Below are 17,234 nucleotides of genomic sequence, written 5' to 3'. Positions count from 1 at the left end.
GGCAAAGCAGATAAAGTGTTTATTTTCCCTGCGAAACTAATTGAGACAATAGTGAGTTTAAGCCTCAGTGGGGTGTTGTGCTAGAGCCAATCAGCAGCAGCTTCTTGAGGAGTTTCCAAAAGAAACTCCAGAGGAGGTATGCCAAAGGGGCGTACCGCGGCGTTTGTATAAGTGTGTGTGTGTGTGTGTGTGTGCGTTCGCACAGTTAAAATGGTGGAGGCCAGGTGCAATCAAAGCAAGACAGAGAGCATATTGAAGAAATGACTGTTGATATGGTTTCACTCTTGGCATATTCACCATCAAATATGACTGGAATCGAGCACTAAGGAGGTGAAGGCCATGTTTACAGGCACCTCTGTGGTTAGAGCCGAGCTTTTAGTGACTCATAAATGCATGCAGCGTATTGGGCCAAAGTAAAGGCCAGATTCAGGAACAAACACACGGACTTGAATTCTGATGGTATTTTGAAAAGGTAAAATACTTACTCAGCCCCCTCCCCCGGAGACAAGCTTTCTATGATGAATACTGCCATTAAGAAAATGACTTGTCTCAAATGTCAGACTGTAGCCAATGTTTTTAGATAAAAATTGATAGCACATGAACACAAGACATTTTCCTTTTTACCCTCTCTTTAATGTTCTTGCCAGTAAAGTGTAATCAACTCTAATTATTTAAACTGCCTGCCACTCTTTGAGACCACTGGTTTCTTAAAATAATTAGAGCTTTACATTGCATGTGTTATAATGGCGATGGCTCACACTTTAATGGTGATGAATGATGTGCAATGTCACGAGCACTTTCAGTCATCAACTTCAGAAGGAAAATTTTGAAGCTCTACACCAAAACATATGCTGCTGAGATGATAAAGTTAATGACAGGCTGACTTTGAGCGTAGACAGAAGCGACACAATGCATTTCAATAAAAGAAAATGATGGATGATGGAAGAAGAAAAACTGGTGAAAAAAGCACTGGATGTCATTTTGCAACAGATTTGATCAAAATGATTTTCCGAAGTGCAAACTAACCTTTCAGTGAGCAATAATAAAAAACAAGCATAACAACAGTAAAATGTGAAAAGAGTGGAACGACATAAATGAGTTTAACAACAACACAGCAATATAGCCATCTTACATGTATTGCCTCCATTTGACGCAACAAAGATTTGCCCTCTTCAAACACAGAACCTCAATCCTCCATCTCAGGTTTCCAGCATGATCAAATTTGCACTTCAAACCATTGTGCCCATTTAATCAGCCATTATGTATGCCCAGTCAACCACTGCAGAATTTCTAAGCAAAATCTCAGACTGAGGCACACAAAGCTATCTTTGATTTAATGCTAGCCCATGGGGAAACTTTATCAAACTCCTTTGCTTCCTGTGGAGCAGGACCAGGTGACTAGCAACTACTCAATCTGAAGGCCCGATTCCTTTCCGCATGCGGCAAGGAATCACGCCTTTGATCCAAACAAAGACAGCTGCAAATGCCTCTCAAGATACCAGCCCCACCAATCACGTTTTCACATTCTTCCACCAATCAGGGCCTTGTCTCCAGCACCCACCATAATCCAACCTACTGCTGCTCTTTATACAGAGTGATTTCTCCCCCTTTGAAAAGCAATGAGGGTAAGGGCTCCAAACAAATAAGCATTTTAAGGTAAAATAATGAAAAGTGTGCCTCACTCACCCATCTCATTGTCCGATTTATTGTCCATTTCTGTGTCAGTGAGTGTGAGCGCCGAGTTAGAGCGGCTGGAAAGGCATGAATTCTGCCCCGATTTTGCCCCTGTCCCCCAAAGAGTAATGGTACGTTCTGGTGATACAGGTTCATGGTTTTCGGTAGCGACGGGTCCTCTGGAGTAGCTGCTGAGTGGGTGGGAGAGGCCAGTCTCGGGGCAGAGAGCCAAGCCTCTGCGAGCCGGTGGCTCACAAATCCCGAGTTGCCTTAGCGAAAATGTCTGACCTGTCAATGACAGAAGTAGTAAAGTTAACAAACCAAGCAACACCGTACTTAATAGCCATGAGCAGGGCTATTTAAAGAGAAAAAAAAACAACAAAAAACTGTTAATCTAAGAGCATGGCGACAAGGCAGGGGGTAATTGCTAAATTAAAGCCTTAACAAGTTCCTCCAAAGCTACTTAACACTCATCAACTTATCAAGATGTACAACTGCATTTCTTTGACTCAAATCACACAAATAGTCTAATTAAAATTATAATAATTGCTATGTTTAAGATTACCAAGTTCCATTAGACAAATGGTCTGAAATCAATATCCTTGGATTAAATTACAGATAAAAAAAAATAAGTAAAGATGCTAATCACCTAATTATTATGATAGTTTTTTAGAAACTGTTTAAGAGACTGTTTAACAATAAATCACAGCAATGCTCTAAATTAGTTTTGTCTCCATTTCACATTGCTTAAGGGTTTGCTTATTTCTGAAAATAAAAATTAACCTGCAATGCCTTTAAAAGAGTCTGCAGCATGTTTTCAATTGTTTTTAAATGATGCAGGCATAATGCCAAAAAAACACAAAAACATCTTAGGGCGAGCTGATCTCAAAGTCCTTAAATTAAAAAGTTCATTTTTCAGTTTCATTCATTGCATATTTGATTTTAACCATGAAGTGAGCTGTATATTTGTAGTGTTTTTAGCCATTTGCTTAGTAGATGCTTGCAGTCAGGCTCAAATATATGTGTGTTCATCCAGAAACTGCTATAGCTAATTATTAATATTTAATGCAGAAATCATCATAGCTATAATGTATTTCATCTCCAGTATTTTACCATTTCAAAATAAGGCATTTTCCTCAGCCCTCTGATGTATTTAAAATGTTTTTAAAATTTTAGTGAAATTCACACAGCTTTTGTTTTTTGTTTTTTCTGTTTTTTGTTATATAAGCCATTTTAAAATCATCACTACATGCACCAGGATTCTTATGCTATCATACGCACAGCACATAAAGAGCAAATAAAGCAACTAATTAACAAGAACATGCTCTTTTTCCATCATCAACATTAAATCTGACTTTTACTGTGATGATGTAAGAAACACTCGTTAAGGCTAAATGCCTGGATTTTAAAAAGAAATAAAGGAAACTACTCTTCTTCCCACAACTTCATCATAAATCCATTTATTCTAAAATGGACACCAATTAGCACCATGAAAATGTAAAAGTGTAATGGATAGTTTTTTCTGATTGCAATCTTACGAGCCAAAGGAGTGCCATAAAATAGAATAAACTGCTCAAAGTTTTTAATTACAGAAATTACAGCAGTTTCTAACAGCCAATTAAAGAAGAGGGTTACTTATTGTACATTTTACCTTATTATTTTAACACAGTCCTGCAGGGCACGAGCATTTTATGAGGTCAGAGTAGCCCACTACATCACACTCAATAGGAATTCTCTGTAAAAGTTTAGAAATATAAATCTAATTTATGCTTTTGTTTGACATCCTTTAACTGTGTTTACTACTGTCTAGCATACTGGCGCCATATTGTTATTTCTTGTCAAGCTTGCAGAGATAAAGTGGGAGATAAAACTGTGGGATAAAATTTATTAAACAAACAAACAACAAAATCCTTGCATCAGCATTCATTTACTAATGAGGTTTCACACTGTTAAACATCAGCAAATGAACATGGATATAAGGATTTTGTTCTTTGTGGTATTTACTAAAGTCTAACAACAACTGAAATCTAAGAGCTTCTTGTTCAATTTAGAAAAATGCCACTATAAGATGGAAGACTTTTTGCTGCTGCAATTTTTTTGTACCCGGTGCCTTTTAAATGATAAACTCTGATGACACTGGCCATGACGTTAAAAAAATGACAGGCAATCTGCACCTCTCTAAGCTTACATTTTGTACATTCATCTAACAAATACTGAAAAATCCCACAGAAGGACAACATTTGTTCTTGCTAACCTGGCCTTGTGTACTCTGCAGTTTCCTTATGGACCATCTCCTTGACTCTTCCTCCAAAGAGCATTCGTGAAGGGTCATGGTCAAAGGCCTGGAGCGTCTCACTGGAGCTGTAGGATTTCTGAGTGGGCACACGGCAGGCTCCCTCGTCCCGGTCTGATGAGGAGGCGGTGTAACGGCGCTCTCGATCCTTGTCTCTCTCACAGTGTCTCTCTCGGTCTCTCTGGCTCTTGGACAGCGAGCAGAAAGGCCGCTGCTCCCTCACCCTTTCCATGCTGCCTGCATGCTGGGTATCCAACTCCGCTCCCCTTCACCACCGGCACTCTCCTGAGACACTCACCACTGGATTATTTCACTGCTTTTTTCCCCCTCTCCTCTTCCTCCTGTGGCTTTGATTCTCGTCCTGTAACCGATTTCCCCCCAAACCCTCCTCCCCACTTCTGAACCTCTGTCGCCCACTTCTTCAGTCCATTCAGCCTTCCAGCCACTCTACCTGGAAAAGAGAGATGAGGAAAGGAAGCAAGGAGCTCAGATAACACTAATCCATCTGCTTCATCTTCTAAAGCACACACTTATCCCCTTCTCACGGCCCCACCCCCGACTCTACCCCCACACCCCTGAAACCTCACCCGTGAACTGATATATACCTCCTTAAGTTGACTTCGCCTCTTAAAAGATCACCTCTGTATTGCATTTGCAGTCATGTTTATCTTCAGTGTGTTAACTCTAAATATTGTCCTTCAAAAATGTTCAATTCCAGTAATTTCAGTAAGCACTCTGTAAAAAAAAAGATTAAAAAAACAGTTTCTTCTTTTTTTAACTGAAAAGTTTAAAACTTTGCAATTTTCCACTGACGATGCGCCAAATTTAACATTCTCTGAATGCAAAATTCTGGTTAAATGAAGGATAAATCAACAGGTTGACATGACTAGGAAAGCTTTTGCTTTCATTATCACTTAAAAAACTTTTAACTTAACTTAAATTTAATTGATAAAATTAGAATGCCAAGCCTTTATATGAACGTTCAATTAGTGTTACTTTAAATGCACAGAAGAACAATGACAAGATTAAATATTTCTATCAAAATTCATATATATATATATAAATATATATATACATACATAGAGAGAGACGAAAATAAAAATGTGCTTTTTTATGAATTATGACCTTTTATACTTTTATACTGTATTTCCACATATACACAGATCATTTCAATTTACCATTTCTTAAGCGCTACATAATTTCTGCACCCACAACAATAAACTGAAGGTAAACTGAACTTCATTTAAAGGTACTAAAAAATCATAACAGAAATCTTTTTTTCCCAGAACAGTGCCTTTGTTACTTTGAATAGTCCACAAGTGGGCAAGAAGCAGCTATCACAAGAACCATTTAATCGCTTTAAATTAGCAGCAATGAAAGCTCTTCCAAAAATGAAAAAGTTTCTTTTTTTGTTTTGTTTTTGATCTCAGAGATTTGAAAAAAAAAATGCAGACACAATGTCAAGAGACTGCAAGGTGATCAAGTCTTTATATTTGACAGATATTCATTTGCATATTTTAAACCAGTGTTTAATTTCATGCCTAAAATAGCAAAAAGACTACCTTTCTGTATTTACCATCCAGGGCAGACAGTAAAAGACTCTAATATCATACAAAGACTTTGAACCAGCTTTGTTTCCCAAACTCTCACTGTAGTATTTGACAACTACAAACACTGCACTAGCTATACATGCAGTTTGTCTCTGGCCACAGAAACATTAGATAAACTGGTGTTAAAAATCCTAACTTGTTAGAAATTCAGAGAAGACACTCTCACTCTGCTCTAAATGTGGACAAGGGGGATGAGAATGTGACTAATCCACAAAAAACCCTTGAGTGGAATGTGGATGGGAGCCGTGGTGTGTCAGAAGTGTTTATTACCAGCCATTTTCCACTGCTTCCTGAGACACACACACGCGCGCAGAGTCACACATGCCACACACCACAATTTCATTTCTCTCTTGGCTGAGCTGTAAGACTTGAGTATCAGACTCCTTCTTTCCCCAAATGAGATCTACTTCGTTTCACATCAAGCATCAAAACCTTCCAATGAAGCCAGGATAGCGTACCGTCACACGGCGAGATAGCACCAGCCCCAGAGAGACGTTCCAAAAACTGAAGCAGTTGCGGGTGGAGTACAGGATGCAGGGATAATGAAAACTGTGAGCTGTTCTAGGCCTCTTAAACTTATTTTTCCCCCCTTCTCCCTGAGTTGCTTCATATCGCTCTGTTCCCCCGATGGGCTGAGATGCAATCAGTGACACACTCTCTTGTAAGGCTGACACTCAACACTCAACACTACCCCCCACACACTTGTTTTACGATGCCACAGGCCATCTCAATCACATCTCATCACTTTCAGGAAATTGTACACACCCGTCCAGATTGGCAGATTAATGCACAGGATGCGTCCAAGCAGACACGCCCAGAAGCCTCCTTGATTGCAAACTCCCCCTTCTTTATGGACTTGTAAGAAGATTCGGTATCTGAAAAACAGCTAATGCCACAAGTCTTACCCACTGAGCCACAAGCGACCACTATAGGAGGAATTAGATTTGTGTCCTAATCAGCCTACAAGCCCTTAAGTGACCAGGCATGTCCCCATAAACATTCCTCTATTACTCTGAGGACTCAAAGATGCCATCTTCCTCACAGCTCATCCTAGTGTCCTGCTTCGCTTTGTTTCCTCACAGCACACGGGGACACTAACGGTTCATTCGTTACAGTTTAAAATATGTACAAGAAGTCACAGATGCTCTTAAGAGAATTCTGTTTTTTTACAGACTTTAAGTTTCAGAGGTTTTAAGTATAGTGCAATATAAACTTGACTATGTTTTTGCATTTACTACATAAAATCTGCCTCTGGCTACCCTACGGAGAGTACAGACTAGTGTACACCAGCTCTGTTTGATTAAGTGAGGAGAACCTTTAGGGTTTGTTATGAATCAGAAATGCTCGGTACACTCCCCGCCCTAAAAAGAAAACCTTTTCTGTATCATTCACTTCTACATTCCCTTTTACCTTTGATCATGCAGTTGAATCAGGACAGTTAGTCACCCGTGACCACTCGGTGGAACAGTCGACACTGCAAAATTAGTGTCACACAGAGGTCCTCTTGCAAGCCAGTGAGGCACGGAAAAAGATAGTTCATGATGTACGCAGCTCAGCTCCACACGCGTCCGAACGACTCCCGTGCCAGTTGAGTACGGTCCCCCCGACGCCTAGTACTGTCCTACACCTCTGCACTTCTTTGAAGCATAAACCATAAACCATCTGTATAATAAGGTGTGAAGACACGTGTCCAAGTCAACTGGTTCTTCAGGGCAGTTGAAGAGGTTTCTAATTGAGATTTACTTTTTCCATGTCTCCCGTTTAGTACTTTATTCATCAAAGATGACAGAGGGGATGTCTTATGTTACCAAGAGATCAGGGCTGGGATTCAGAAGAGATGACCAAAGAGGACAGAAACCTTTTAAGATTTCTTGGAATCGTTCAATTGGTTTATAATGAATTAAATGAATGAGAAAAATGTTATCGGTACGTTATTCATCAAAAACATAAAAGGATACTTTTTGATACTTCAAACAAGGATAGCTAAGGTGGAGAGTGACTTTTTAGACACCACTAAATCACTGATCTCAAATATTACATAACTAATTATTGAAATGACAAAAAATAACCAGTATTTTTTTTTCTTTCTTCAAAAACCGATTTGATTTAATCTTTGGTTCTATCAGAATGCAGAATCATCCTCCTTTTAATCTGCATCTGACTGTGTGTTTTGATTGACAGTGACCTGACCAACCAACATCTGTCACTGGATTTGAATCCAAATGTTACTAAATTCTGATTATTGCATGTGAGTGCCAACAAAGCCAAGGCAAATGCAAAAGATAAAATAAAAAATAAATAAAATAAATAAATAACTGAAATCTCTCAGGTGAAATAACTAAAGCTGTTCCAACTTTAGCAGGAATAGACAGAAATATTAAGAAGACGAAAGTGTGCTTCTTTTCTAAGATGTCTCAGAACTGATAAGCATGCAAAATTAGATTAATGAACACCTACACCAGCTTAAATTGAACTGGCAGACACTGGTTACTTCAGCACACAAAGCAAAACAAGAGTAGCCACTGCTGACCAGAGTGCTGAAGTGGCAACTATTCACCAAGCCTTTGTCCGGTAATTATATTTCCGCAGGGCGGCTGTACGTATCAGCTCAGATCTCCCTGTTGGTGACCTCTGTAAATAATGATAATGAAGAGCGTACTTGTCGTTCCTAGTGTGTCCCTCCAAGACAATTCACCTGTCACCAAGTGGCCTGACTGGCCCATCTACCCCCCCAAACCCCCTCATCTTATTGTTGGCCGTTTGCCGGAGCACAGATCAGACGGCTCTCAGCCACGGGGAGTGGTGAGAGCGGTAGATGGAGCTTGTGGAGATCAGGGCTGGCTCTCTTCAACACAGCCAGCACCTCCAACAATAGCCGCCTCTGACAGCTTTGCATAATTCATCTTGTCGAGTCTCTCTCTCTCTCTTTCCTCTTTGACGCTCCTCTCTGCCTCTCCTCTTTCAGTTTCTCTTCAGTTCTTCTGCTTTTTTTGTGCCTCCCAGCGCTTGGAGAAGGGGCGAGGGAGAACCAGGGCAGTGTTCCATCAGATGCTGCCTGTTTCCCCCTGACACTAGTGATTTTGGAGACACAGAAGTGTTTGTCTGCAGCGTGATGCCCAAACTCTGAATTCTGGATGCCATCTGAACCAGATTGTGTTCGTTCTTTATCAAGGCTCAATGCCTAAATCCCTCACTGCAACAAGAACTGTAGAACTATTACCTAAAAATACCCAGATCAGCATCAAAATGGTGATTTTTTTTCTTAAAGTGCTGACGTGAATCGTGGGGAATCTGACCAAATAGTGCTGATATGCCAAAACGATATTTTGGTAGCTAAGTCTTCATAAATGTACAGCTTCAGAGAGAGAAAGGCAGTTAGGAAGTGGAGAAAAGAGAGCAAACAAAATCATGACAGCATTTACCAGCAATTAAATTTTAGCTGCAGCTATATCCTCAGTATACATGGTGACGGATGAGCTTACCGCACTCGGTGCGACTCTTAGGAAACATGATGAAATCCTGCTCCATGCTAGGTCTCTTGTCTCGGTCTATGATGCATATTCACAAGTAGAGTAAAGTGATGCAAATCTCTGGTACAGTCACTTCACATTATTCCAGGCACATGGAGCTTTAAGCTTCATCCCTCATAGTTGCAGCGCATTTAAAAGACAAACAGAGGTACTGTGACTATGAAAAATAAATTAAAAAAAAGCTGAACTGAACTCAAAGTGTTTTGTTTTCTTATTTTTCCTGCCTGTCTCTAAATCACAGCGGTCAACGTCTAATCTTAACCATTTTATTGTTCGCCTTTTGTGTGTACGTGTGTGTGTGTGTGTGTGTGTGTGTGTGTGTGTGTGAATTAAATAATAAAAAAAAGCATGTGCCAGTCCCAGGATACAACACAATAAGCTGAGCGTGGATGTTTACAAATCCCTCAAATAATCCTTCACCTGTGACTCATGTGAGTTATATATTCATTGAATCTTTAGTGGGGAAATCGCAAGCACAGCCAGATTCATTTTTTAAAATGTAATTGCTAGGTGTGGACAATTGGAATATAAAAACGCAGAGCTTTATAATGTTTTTTTTGCAGTATCTCCTTGTATCTCAAATGGTAATAACGGGTTATTCAGTGAATTCGCACACACAAGCTACAGCATTTATCTGTATCCAAGGCTACAATTATTGAAGCCAGTTCTTATCAAAATAGGTGCTCCCTTCCATATCACACACCCAATTACACGAGACAGTCTTAATTCAATGAGCCACAGTTTGCTTTTCTCTCAAATTGGTATCACTGCAGTGTTATTTCAAACGGCGGATCTAAAGAAGTAATGATGTCCATGGTCATTCACTTAATTGAGAATCTTGCAAGACACTGTCAACAATTATCATCTAATACTCGCGCAAAATGAATTGACTCCATTGCTGACAGACTTCTACCGTCCTGCAGCAATTTAAAGAGAAATCCATGATCGAGCCACTGTTACGGAAATAAAATTAAATTGTAGCGATGCAGCTGCAGAGTAATGATGCAACAGAGAAATCAAAACACAATTGAGGGGGGCTAAAAGAAGCCGTATCTGTCCGCAACAGTAAACTTGTAAACAAAACATAATGGGTAACAACAAAAATGACGCTGACAAGAATAAAAACTTCATTGTAGACATCTTATTTATTTAGACTGCAGTGCCTTGTTTAATTACAGATTCTAAGTCCAATATCAGTCTTGCCTGACAGTCTAATCTGGACATCTGTAGAACTACTGTAGCCAATCAACAAGCACTCGGAGAGTGGATGAAAATCATTACTCAAACTATATTTTAAATTCTGCAAGCATACAAACCTGGCGACCAGATAAAAATTCAAATGCGCAGAGATATTCTAAAGTGCTGACATTGGGTGTCATTCAAATGCATCTCACACGATTGTACCACAAACTAAACCTCCCTATTTTAGGATATGCAGGAGGAGATGGAATATACGCAGCAGTCACATAACAACACTAGACAACCGAACAGTATGAGGGAAAGCTTCAATGGTGAATACTGCAATGGGAGCGCAATACTCAAGAGCTGCTGCAACTGCTGGAAAACATCAAATCTGACCAAACACAGACATACTGCAGTAGCGGTTAGTCTTCATAAGCGTTACAAAATAAATCAATGTGCCTACGCCAATACTACCAAATTAGAAGAAATTTTAAAGCACACAATGAAAACAATTTACAGAGAATAATAGGTTGAGAGCGTTTCTTCTTTAGACCAATTGTGCCACATAAACCCTACAATACATAAAGAAACTGGAGGGTTTTATTCTCTTGTTGTCAGCTTTTTAAGGCGTATGTAGGTCATGATGGCACACGATCAGACTACTGAGAGACTGCAGGCCTTATAAAAGAAACATCAATCTGAAAATTCACCACATCACACTGGTTTTTCTACTTCCAGGGGTGAAACTTGTAGAATCTGGCCTGTAATGATCGGCCAAGCTTGAATTCTGAATGCACACTGCTCTCCGCTGGAAGTCAAAGATTGCTGACCTGTATACCATTACACCGAATCAGAGGCACCAGTTTTACACTCTTCAATGGTCCGATATTCAATATTTTCTCCTTCACCCTGCTGACAATAAAGAGACAGAAATGTGTTACTGACTGGCTTCCCACATGAACTAGCACCTTTGCCTTGTCCCAATCATCGCTCTTCGTCACCCACCAGACCTGAGGCTTTCAGCATCAGAGAGGTCACGTCAACTGAATTATTGAGGCCATCAAGCGTCTCCATCGACAACCGTAGCTGACGCCCAACTTCCCACTGGGCTGTCCAGGGGCCACAAAAGACCAGACCTAAGGCCCTTGGCAGACGGAAGCTATTCTGGGAAACCTTTTCCAGGATCGGTATTTCTTAATGCAAGTATAGCAAAACAGCAAAAGTCATTTTTCTTTAGAATTTTGGCAACTTAGACCACTGCGAGGGGAAGATAAAAAATTCTTCGACTTTAAATAATGAATCGGTTTCATCAATATTTTAATGTGAGCTGGACAATACACAAGTATGACTCTAATAAGCTATAACATCCTTTAAAAATGTAACAATTCCTGACATCGTATTCAGATCCTTTGAATATAATGTCTGTAGTTCATGAAAGCCGAACCTAGACACCGCAGAGGTATTCACTCAGAGCAATTTTCACAAGCAGAGAGCACAATGCATTTCTATTTTATTCTCCCTGTGACACAACTAAGCACATTTCTGTTTGGCTCTCCCCACCAGCCTCAGCCTGGAGCATGCAGCGAGAGTTGCACTGTTACAAAGTCAAGCCCACTCCTCAATCTTGCCACTTGGTCTTGACCCAGAAAGTCCAACGGAGCATGCTGAGCCATAAATGTTAATCTGTAGGTTACAACAGTGTGAAGTGGTGCTGCCCCCAGAGCTGGACCAGCAGGACAGCATCCTGTGGCTAATCGCAGGTGGCTTTCATCTCAGCCTGTTTCGTCCAAAAACCTCAAAACAAAACCAAGAGCTGTCATGCTTGAATAGTCCTTTTTCTTGATTTTAAGTAATCCATACAAAGCCAAGGGAACGGCTTCCACTTCATCACAAACAATTACCAGCTTGGCTGCTTTGTCTGAACGCCTACGCACAACATCACCACCAATGTATTTGCATGCATGTGTGCAATGAGATCCAGAATTCAGTTTGTGTTACGCACAACACATTAGGTCATGCAGTCAGCCTACAATAGCCATGAGCTGGGTAAAATAACTGTTCCTTTGAGAACATTCCTCTCGCCTCTCCAATCAGAATGCAATGGCAGGATTCACATTATACTAAGCAGATATTCAACATGAAAAATACTAATTAAATCCATCTTTAGTGCTGATATAAAATGCCATTTATATTCCCGACTGTTTCAAGCCCTTTCCGATATCCATATTTTAATTTAATAAAACTTGGTTATGAATTGTAGAATAAAATGGTGTTATATAAAGATTTAGCATAAAGCATATACCGTATACCCCTGAAACAGCTTACATTTATGCCATGTTTCCCACCCCACCCTCTCTCTCACGCAGCATACAATGTAGTTAAGGACCACAGTGGTAATGCATCAAGTGCTGTCACTAAATATCCCTACTCTAAGCACATTTCAAGAGCGTGCAATCTCTTCCCTCCCAAATGCTAGGGTGACTTTCAGCAATAATTTGGCAACTTGCGCAGACCACAAACAACTTTTCTTTAAATGGTAAACTTTGCTGCAGGAGTCACATCCCTGACAGTAATCCTCTGAGGTGAGGTCATTAAAGCACATATGCAAATCGGTCCGTCAATGGAGGTTTCGCCATCGCGACGCTTGGTTTCTTTAACTTTCTAAAGGCCTGAAGAATGCACCGTGGCATGCTTTACTTTCACGCCAACTATTCATCATGATGTCTGGCTATTCTCATGGGAGGAAAGGGAAAATGTACTCAGAGAGAAAACAGGTGAAAGAGACTACAGCAGACAATAGCCAGACAGGCTGTGTGTTAATAGTAACAGATTAGAGGGCAGCAATTATGTAAAGTAAATATGACATGGAACCGATCCGTTGAGCCCAGGGAACTGTGGGTAGTTTGTCAGGCTGCATTAACCTTCACGTGTTTGCTCTGATGTGTTGAAACAGGCGACTCGGCCATGCTGTTTGCCATATCAAATGTTATAATTCCTAAGGTCATCTTCCGAGCCACTGTCGGCATCTACAAGCAATATGATGAAATATTATAAGCGCAGGCCTGTGCATCGACTCTCCTTCCATATCTCTCATATCTTAGAGGAGTAATTTTTACAGATGGAGAGCAGTCATTTCGATTGCCCCTTAACAATCTATAAAACTGTTTAGGGGCAGTATTCAAGCGGTATTATCCCTAAAGGAGGCAGTTCTCATCACACAGAATATTAAATTCTCCACAGGAATAATGAAAGGGGAAATTACTTAAGGATAGGAACACAGAGTGGCAGTGTTATGTACACAGTTCTTCTAATATTTCTGAATTAATTAGATCATTTTGAGCTCCAAGCGCAGAAAAGAAAAGAAATAAATAAATAAAATCAGAATTTCCAGCACTCTGCCGCATCAGAAACTGTAGTCACCTGCTTTGATTACTGGGCTTGAAGCAGCAATGAAGTTTAAAGCTGAGGTATTTGGCTAAAGCCTCAATAAGAGGGGTCACAGCAGAAAAGCCTAAATATCCCAGTTCTAGATGCGTAATCACCTGCCACATTATGGCAAAGCGTGTACTAGACAACTACAGTGGGTTATTGCTTTTCTCTGCAGAGCTGTGTAAAATATGTCGACAGCCTAATATTCAGCAGGTCTGTTCTGACTCCAGGTGTGTTTCTGAAGACTGTAAACACAACACACTTCATTTATCAGGATGCTGCTGCAGTCACCAGAACATTAGTCATATAGATTGTTATGTCTTATTCAGAAAAGTCAATTTCAATTATTATCAGTGCCTTGAAAAAAGATAATACAAGCTGCACTCATGTTCTGGTGCCCTGCTACAAAAACACATGTTCAATATCACCCAATAAGTGTCACTGTAATGCATTTACAGGCTTGCACAAGAAACACAGACTGTGTCTCTGCTGTTTGAAGCCTTTCTTTGTTGCTATGTGACCCGATGCAAAGCCAAAAGCTAAAGATTAGAAATATATCGATTGCTTATATACATATTTTTAAGTAATATGCCTCTGACTACCTATCTAATATCTAATCTTTCTGTTCTATTCTATTTCGATTCCATATTATTTAAATTTTCATAGAAGTATTTCTTATGATTTACAAGAACAGCGGGAATAGTTCACCACTCAGGCCTGAAGTGGTGAAGATCTACACTGCTTTACTATTCCAATCCTTGTCAGACATGGAATATGAAACAGCAAATGGCCTCAACTGCTGCAGTTCCTCAATAGCACTCAGGACAATAGCAATAAATCAATTTAGCTGGACAGATATTCTTGTCCTTCTGGGCTATCATATGGACCCAGATGCATGTTTTTGCAGATTGCGTTTAGTCTGATCCCTGCCAGAGCGAAATCAGATCAACGTTTCTCTCTGCCTCATGCTAAGTGCTAAGACAAGTCATAATTCCACATTGCTGAGCCACATGGAAAGTTGAAATTAAACCAGCTGATGTCTAAACTGTTGTGTTTAATTAAAAGAACTTCTTGCCGGTTTTGAAATCCTGCTAATCCTGAAAACCAAAATCAATTTACAAATTGCACGTTCCATATCACAATTTTGCCAGGCAACAGCCTCTTCCTCCTAACCCCAAAAACGCATGTAGAAGGTGGTGGTTTCTGCTGGCATTTGTCTGTACTAACAGGCTTGGAGGTTCTGAACAACTGCGTAATACCCGACCTTTCTAGAGGCCTCTTTGGAGGCAAACAAAAGGTTCTTCTGATGAACTTTCTCCATCTTCTGCTCCTGAAGCTTAAACCACAAATGTGGTACAAGTTAGTGTATTTCAGAACCTTTAACATTATTATTAGATTAAGCAGACCATTTCTGTGCTTGCCAAACACCTTATATTAGGCTCCTGGGTGTTTTTGTAGCAATATATTTTTGGAAAAAATCATTTTTTGTATCCAGACCATCCCTCAAGACCCCTTATGGAGTGTAACTTTAGATGTGACTGTGATTAGATTGGAGATAATTATGTTATTACTGTTATCATTACTGAAAAATAAGAGTTTAATAGCGTCAAAAGAATAAATAAAATACTTTTTATATATTTTTCCTAGAATTCTCAAAGATCTATGACCAGCAAAATCCTTAAAAATACATATATATATATATATATATATAATAAATAAATAAATAAATAAAAAGCATGATATATAACACTCGTTAAAGGACATCAGGTGAGTTTTGGAAACTCATCTTTTTCATCAATTAAAACTGGAATACAATAACCCCCCACCACCCTGAACGGAATATCAAGAAATGGATACGTCTTGCATCTTTAGCCTGCCCATTACAGCAATACATTTGCTAAACATATAGGCTATAACGCATAATCCAAATATTACCCAACTCATTTGTTTCAAGGTAGTGGAGAAGAGGGGCTGGGCGCCAGGTGGGTTTCGGGTTCGCATCTTATCAAAAGACTCGATACAGCATGCAGACCAAATTAGACACCATTACTGACCAGGGGATAACGATCCTGTGGCTTATTTAAATTACGCGGATGGAGTCTATTTAGAGTCAATGCAAATGGGGGAAATCTAACTACACACTGACCTGCATGGAGCTTCTTCGAGCCTGTCCGAAGCAGCGGCACATAAACTTCCAACGGTGCGCCTTAGTCCAAACTTGCAGGAAGCGGGGAGCTGAGCGCGACGCGGTACGTTTCTTACAATGACCGCGTTTGCAATTCAGCACAGTGTGGATTCTTCAGAGACACCTCTTTCACTACTCCTCGGAAATCTCTCGGCTTGATTAGAGGCTGAAGCCGACTTGCACGGCTCGGAACAGCCGACTTGTGCGTGGACGTTGTGCTGCTGAGTGGTGATGGAGCACGGAGCTTCAGCTGGCAGCTCCGCGCGAGAAACGTGTTTCTGCCTTGAAATCTTCCCAGTAGTCCCGGTGGCTGAGCTCAAGCAATACTTCCGACAATGCAGTTGTCCCCTCTCTGAAGTAACACCGTTATATATATTTTTTTCCAGTCGCCAAGCACTTGCGCTGGATGTTTAAAAGCAGAAAACTCACTCGGTGAGGATGCGGAGTCTCGCCAGCCGCTCTGCTGCTCCGTTGTCCGATATGCACTTGTCAGCTGATAAACTGCGCATCCCGTCGCTTCCCTCAGCCTCGCCTCTGGTCTGCCTATCAGGAACGGGTTAGGCCGTAGGGGTCAACCACACGGGTGAGCAGCAACAAGCACACAGCTGCACCTGTGAAGAAAACGAGTCCCATTATTAGACAAAGAGAGCGTTTACCTCCAACGACATTGTAATAACCAAAACTACCTTTGATACACTGCTACGCGTTTGTTGCTGCCACTTAAATAAGTTCCAGTTTACATGCAAGCTAGAAATATATATATTCCTCAATTTGATTGTGAAAGCGCAGAGGCGGATTTACTCAGAGCCACAGCTTCCAGCCCACCTGCCTGTTTTCCTTCAGCCTGCTCGCTCCTCTCTTCTCTTTTGTATTGAGAAGCTGTTCATTAAGCTTACCTATGGCCGCACGCGCGCTGCCACATAATTGGCTAACTCACAAATCTCAATTTCTCACCTTCAGTGTGACTGACAAAGGGAAAGGCAGAGTGATGTAAATAAATACGATATTTCTCACAGAAGACTAGCAGCTAAGGGTTATTCAAGCTGTTAAACTGTTGGGTAAACAAGAAGGCCACAACGACGACGCTTGGTGTTGAAATTAAAATGTTGCTGTTAGTCTGGCTGTCGAATAAAGATTGATTCATATTGTTTTGCTCCATCCACCATCTGTGGTGGAATTGATCAACTGCTGCAGAGATATGCAATAAATATGCACAATTTGAGTTCAGTCAACCTAAACCACCACTAAGAAAGGTTATTCTAATGAATTTTGCCTCCCCATCTTTCATATGGACCTTCAATAAAATACGAGCATGCTTTGTGCATGCTTTG

General features: G+C 40.4%; 1 protein-coding gene across 8 annotated transcripts in view; it reads right to left on the bottom strand.

Moving 5' to 3' along the window:
* The window catches only part of si:dkey-237h12.3 (teneurin-3), a 135,403-nt gene extending 118,618 nt beyond the window's left edge, over positions 1-16,785 (bottom strand). For 7 of the 8 annotated variants that reach the window (XM_019364060.2, XM_019364070.2, XM_025910180.1 and 4 more), the window contains exons 1-4: positions 16,590-16,742; positions 15,865-16,514; positions 3,929-4,418; positions 1,687-1,962 (exon numbers count right to left, since the gene is read on the bottom strand). In XM_019364060.2, coding sequence (XP_019219605.1) covers positions 1,687-1,962; positions 3,929-4,199 — 547 coding nt within the window. In that variant the 5' untranslated portion in view covers positions 4,200-4,418; positions 15,865-16,514; positions 16,590-16,742. Of the gene's footprint in view, positions 1-1,686; positions 1,963-3,928; positions 4,419-15,864; positions 16,515-16,589 lie in introns of all 8 variants that reach the window. The other variant, XM_025910178.1, reaches the window with a different exon arrangement.
* Positions 16,786-17,234: the final 449 nt, after the last annotated feature.

This window comes from Oreochromis niloticus, linkage group LG2, assembly GCF_001858045.2.
Source record: "Oreochromis niloticus isolate F11D_XX linkage group LG2, O_niloticus_UMD_NMBU, whole genome shotgun sequence".
Taxonomy (NCBI): Eukaryota; Metazoa; Chordata; class Actinopteri; order Cichliformes; family Cichlidae; genus Oreochromis; species Oreochromis niloticus.
The sequence above is the reverse complement of the archived record's forward strand: the minus strand, read 5'-3'. Positions and strand labels throughout refer to the sequence as shown.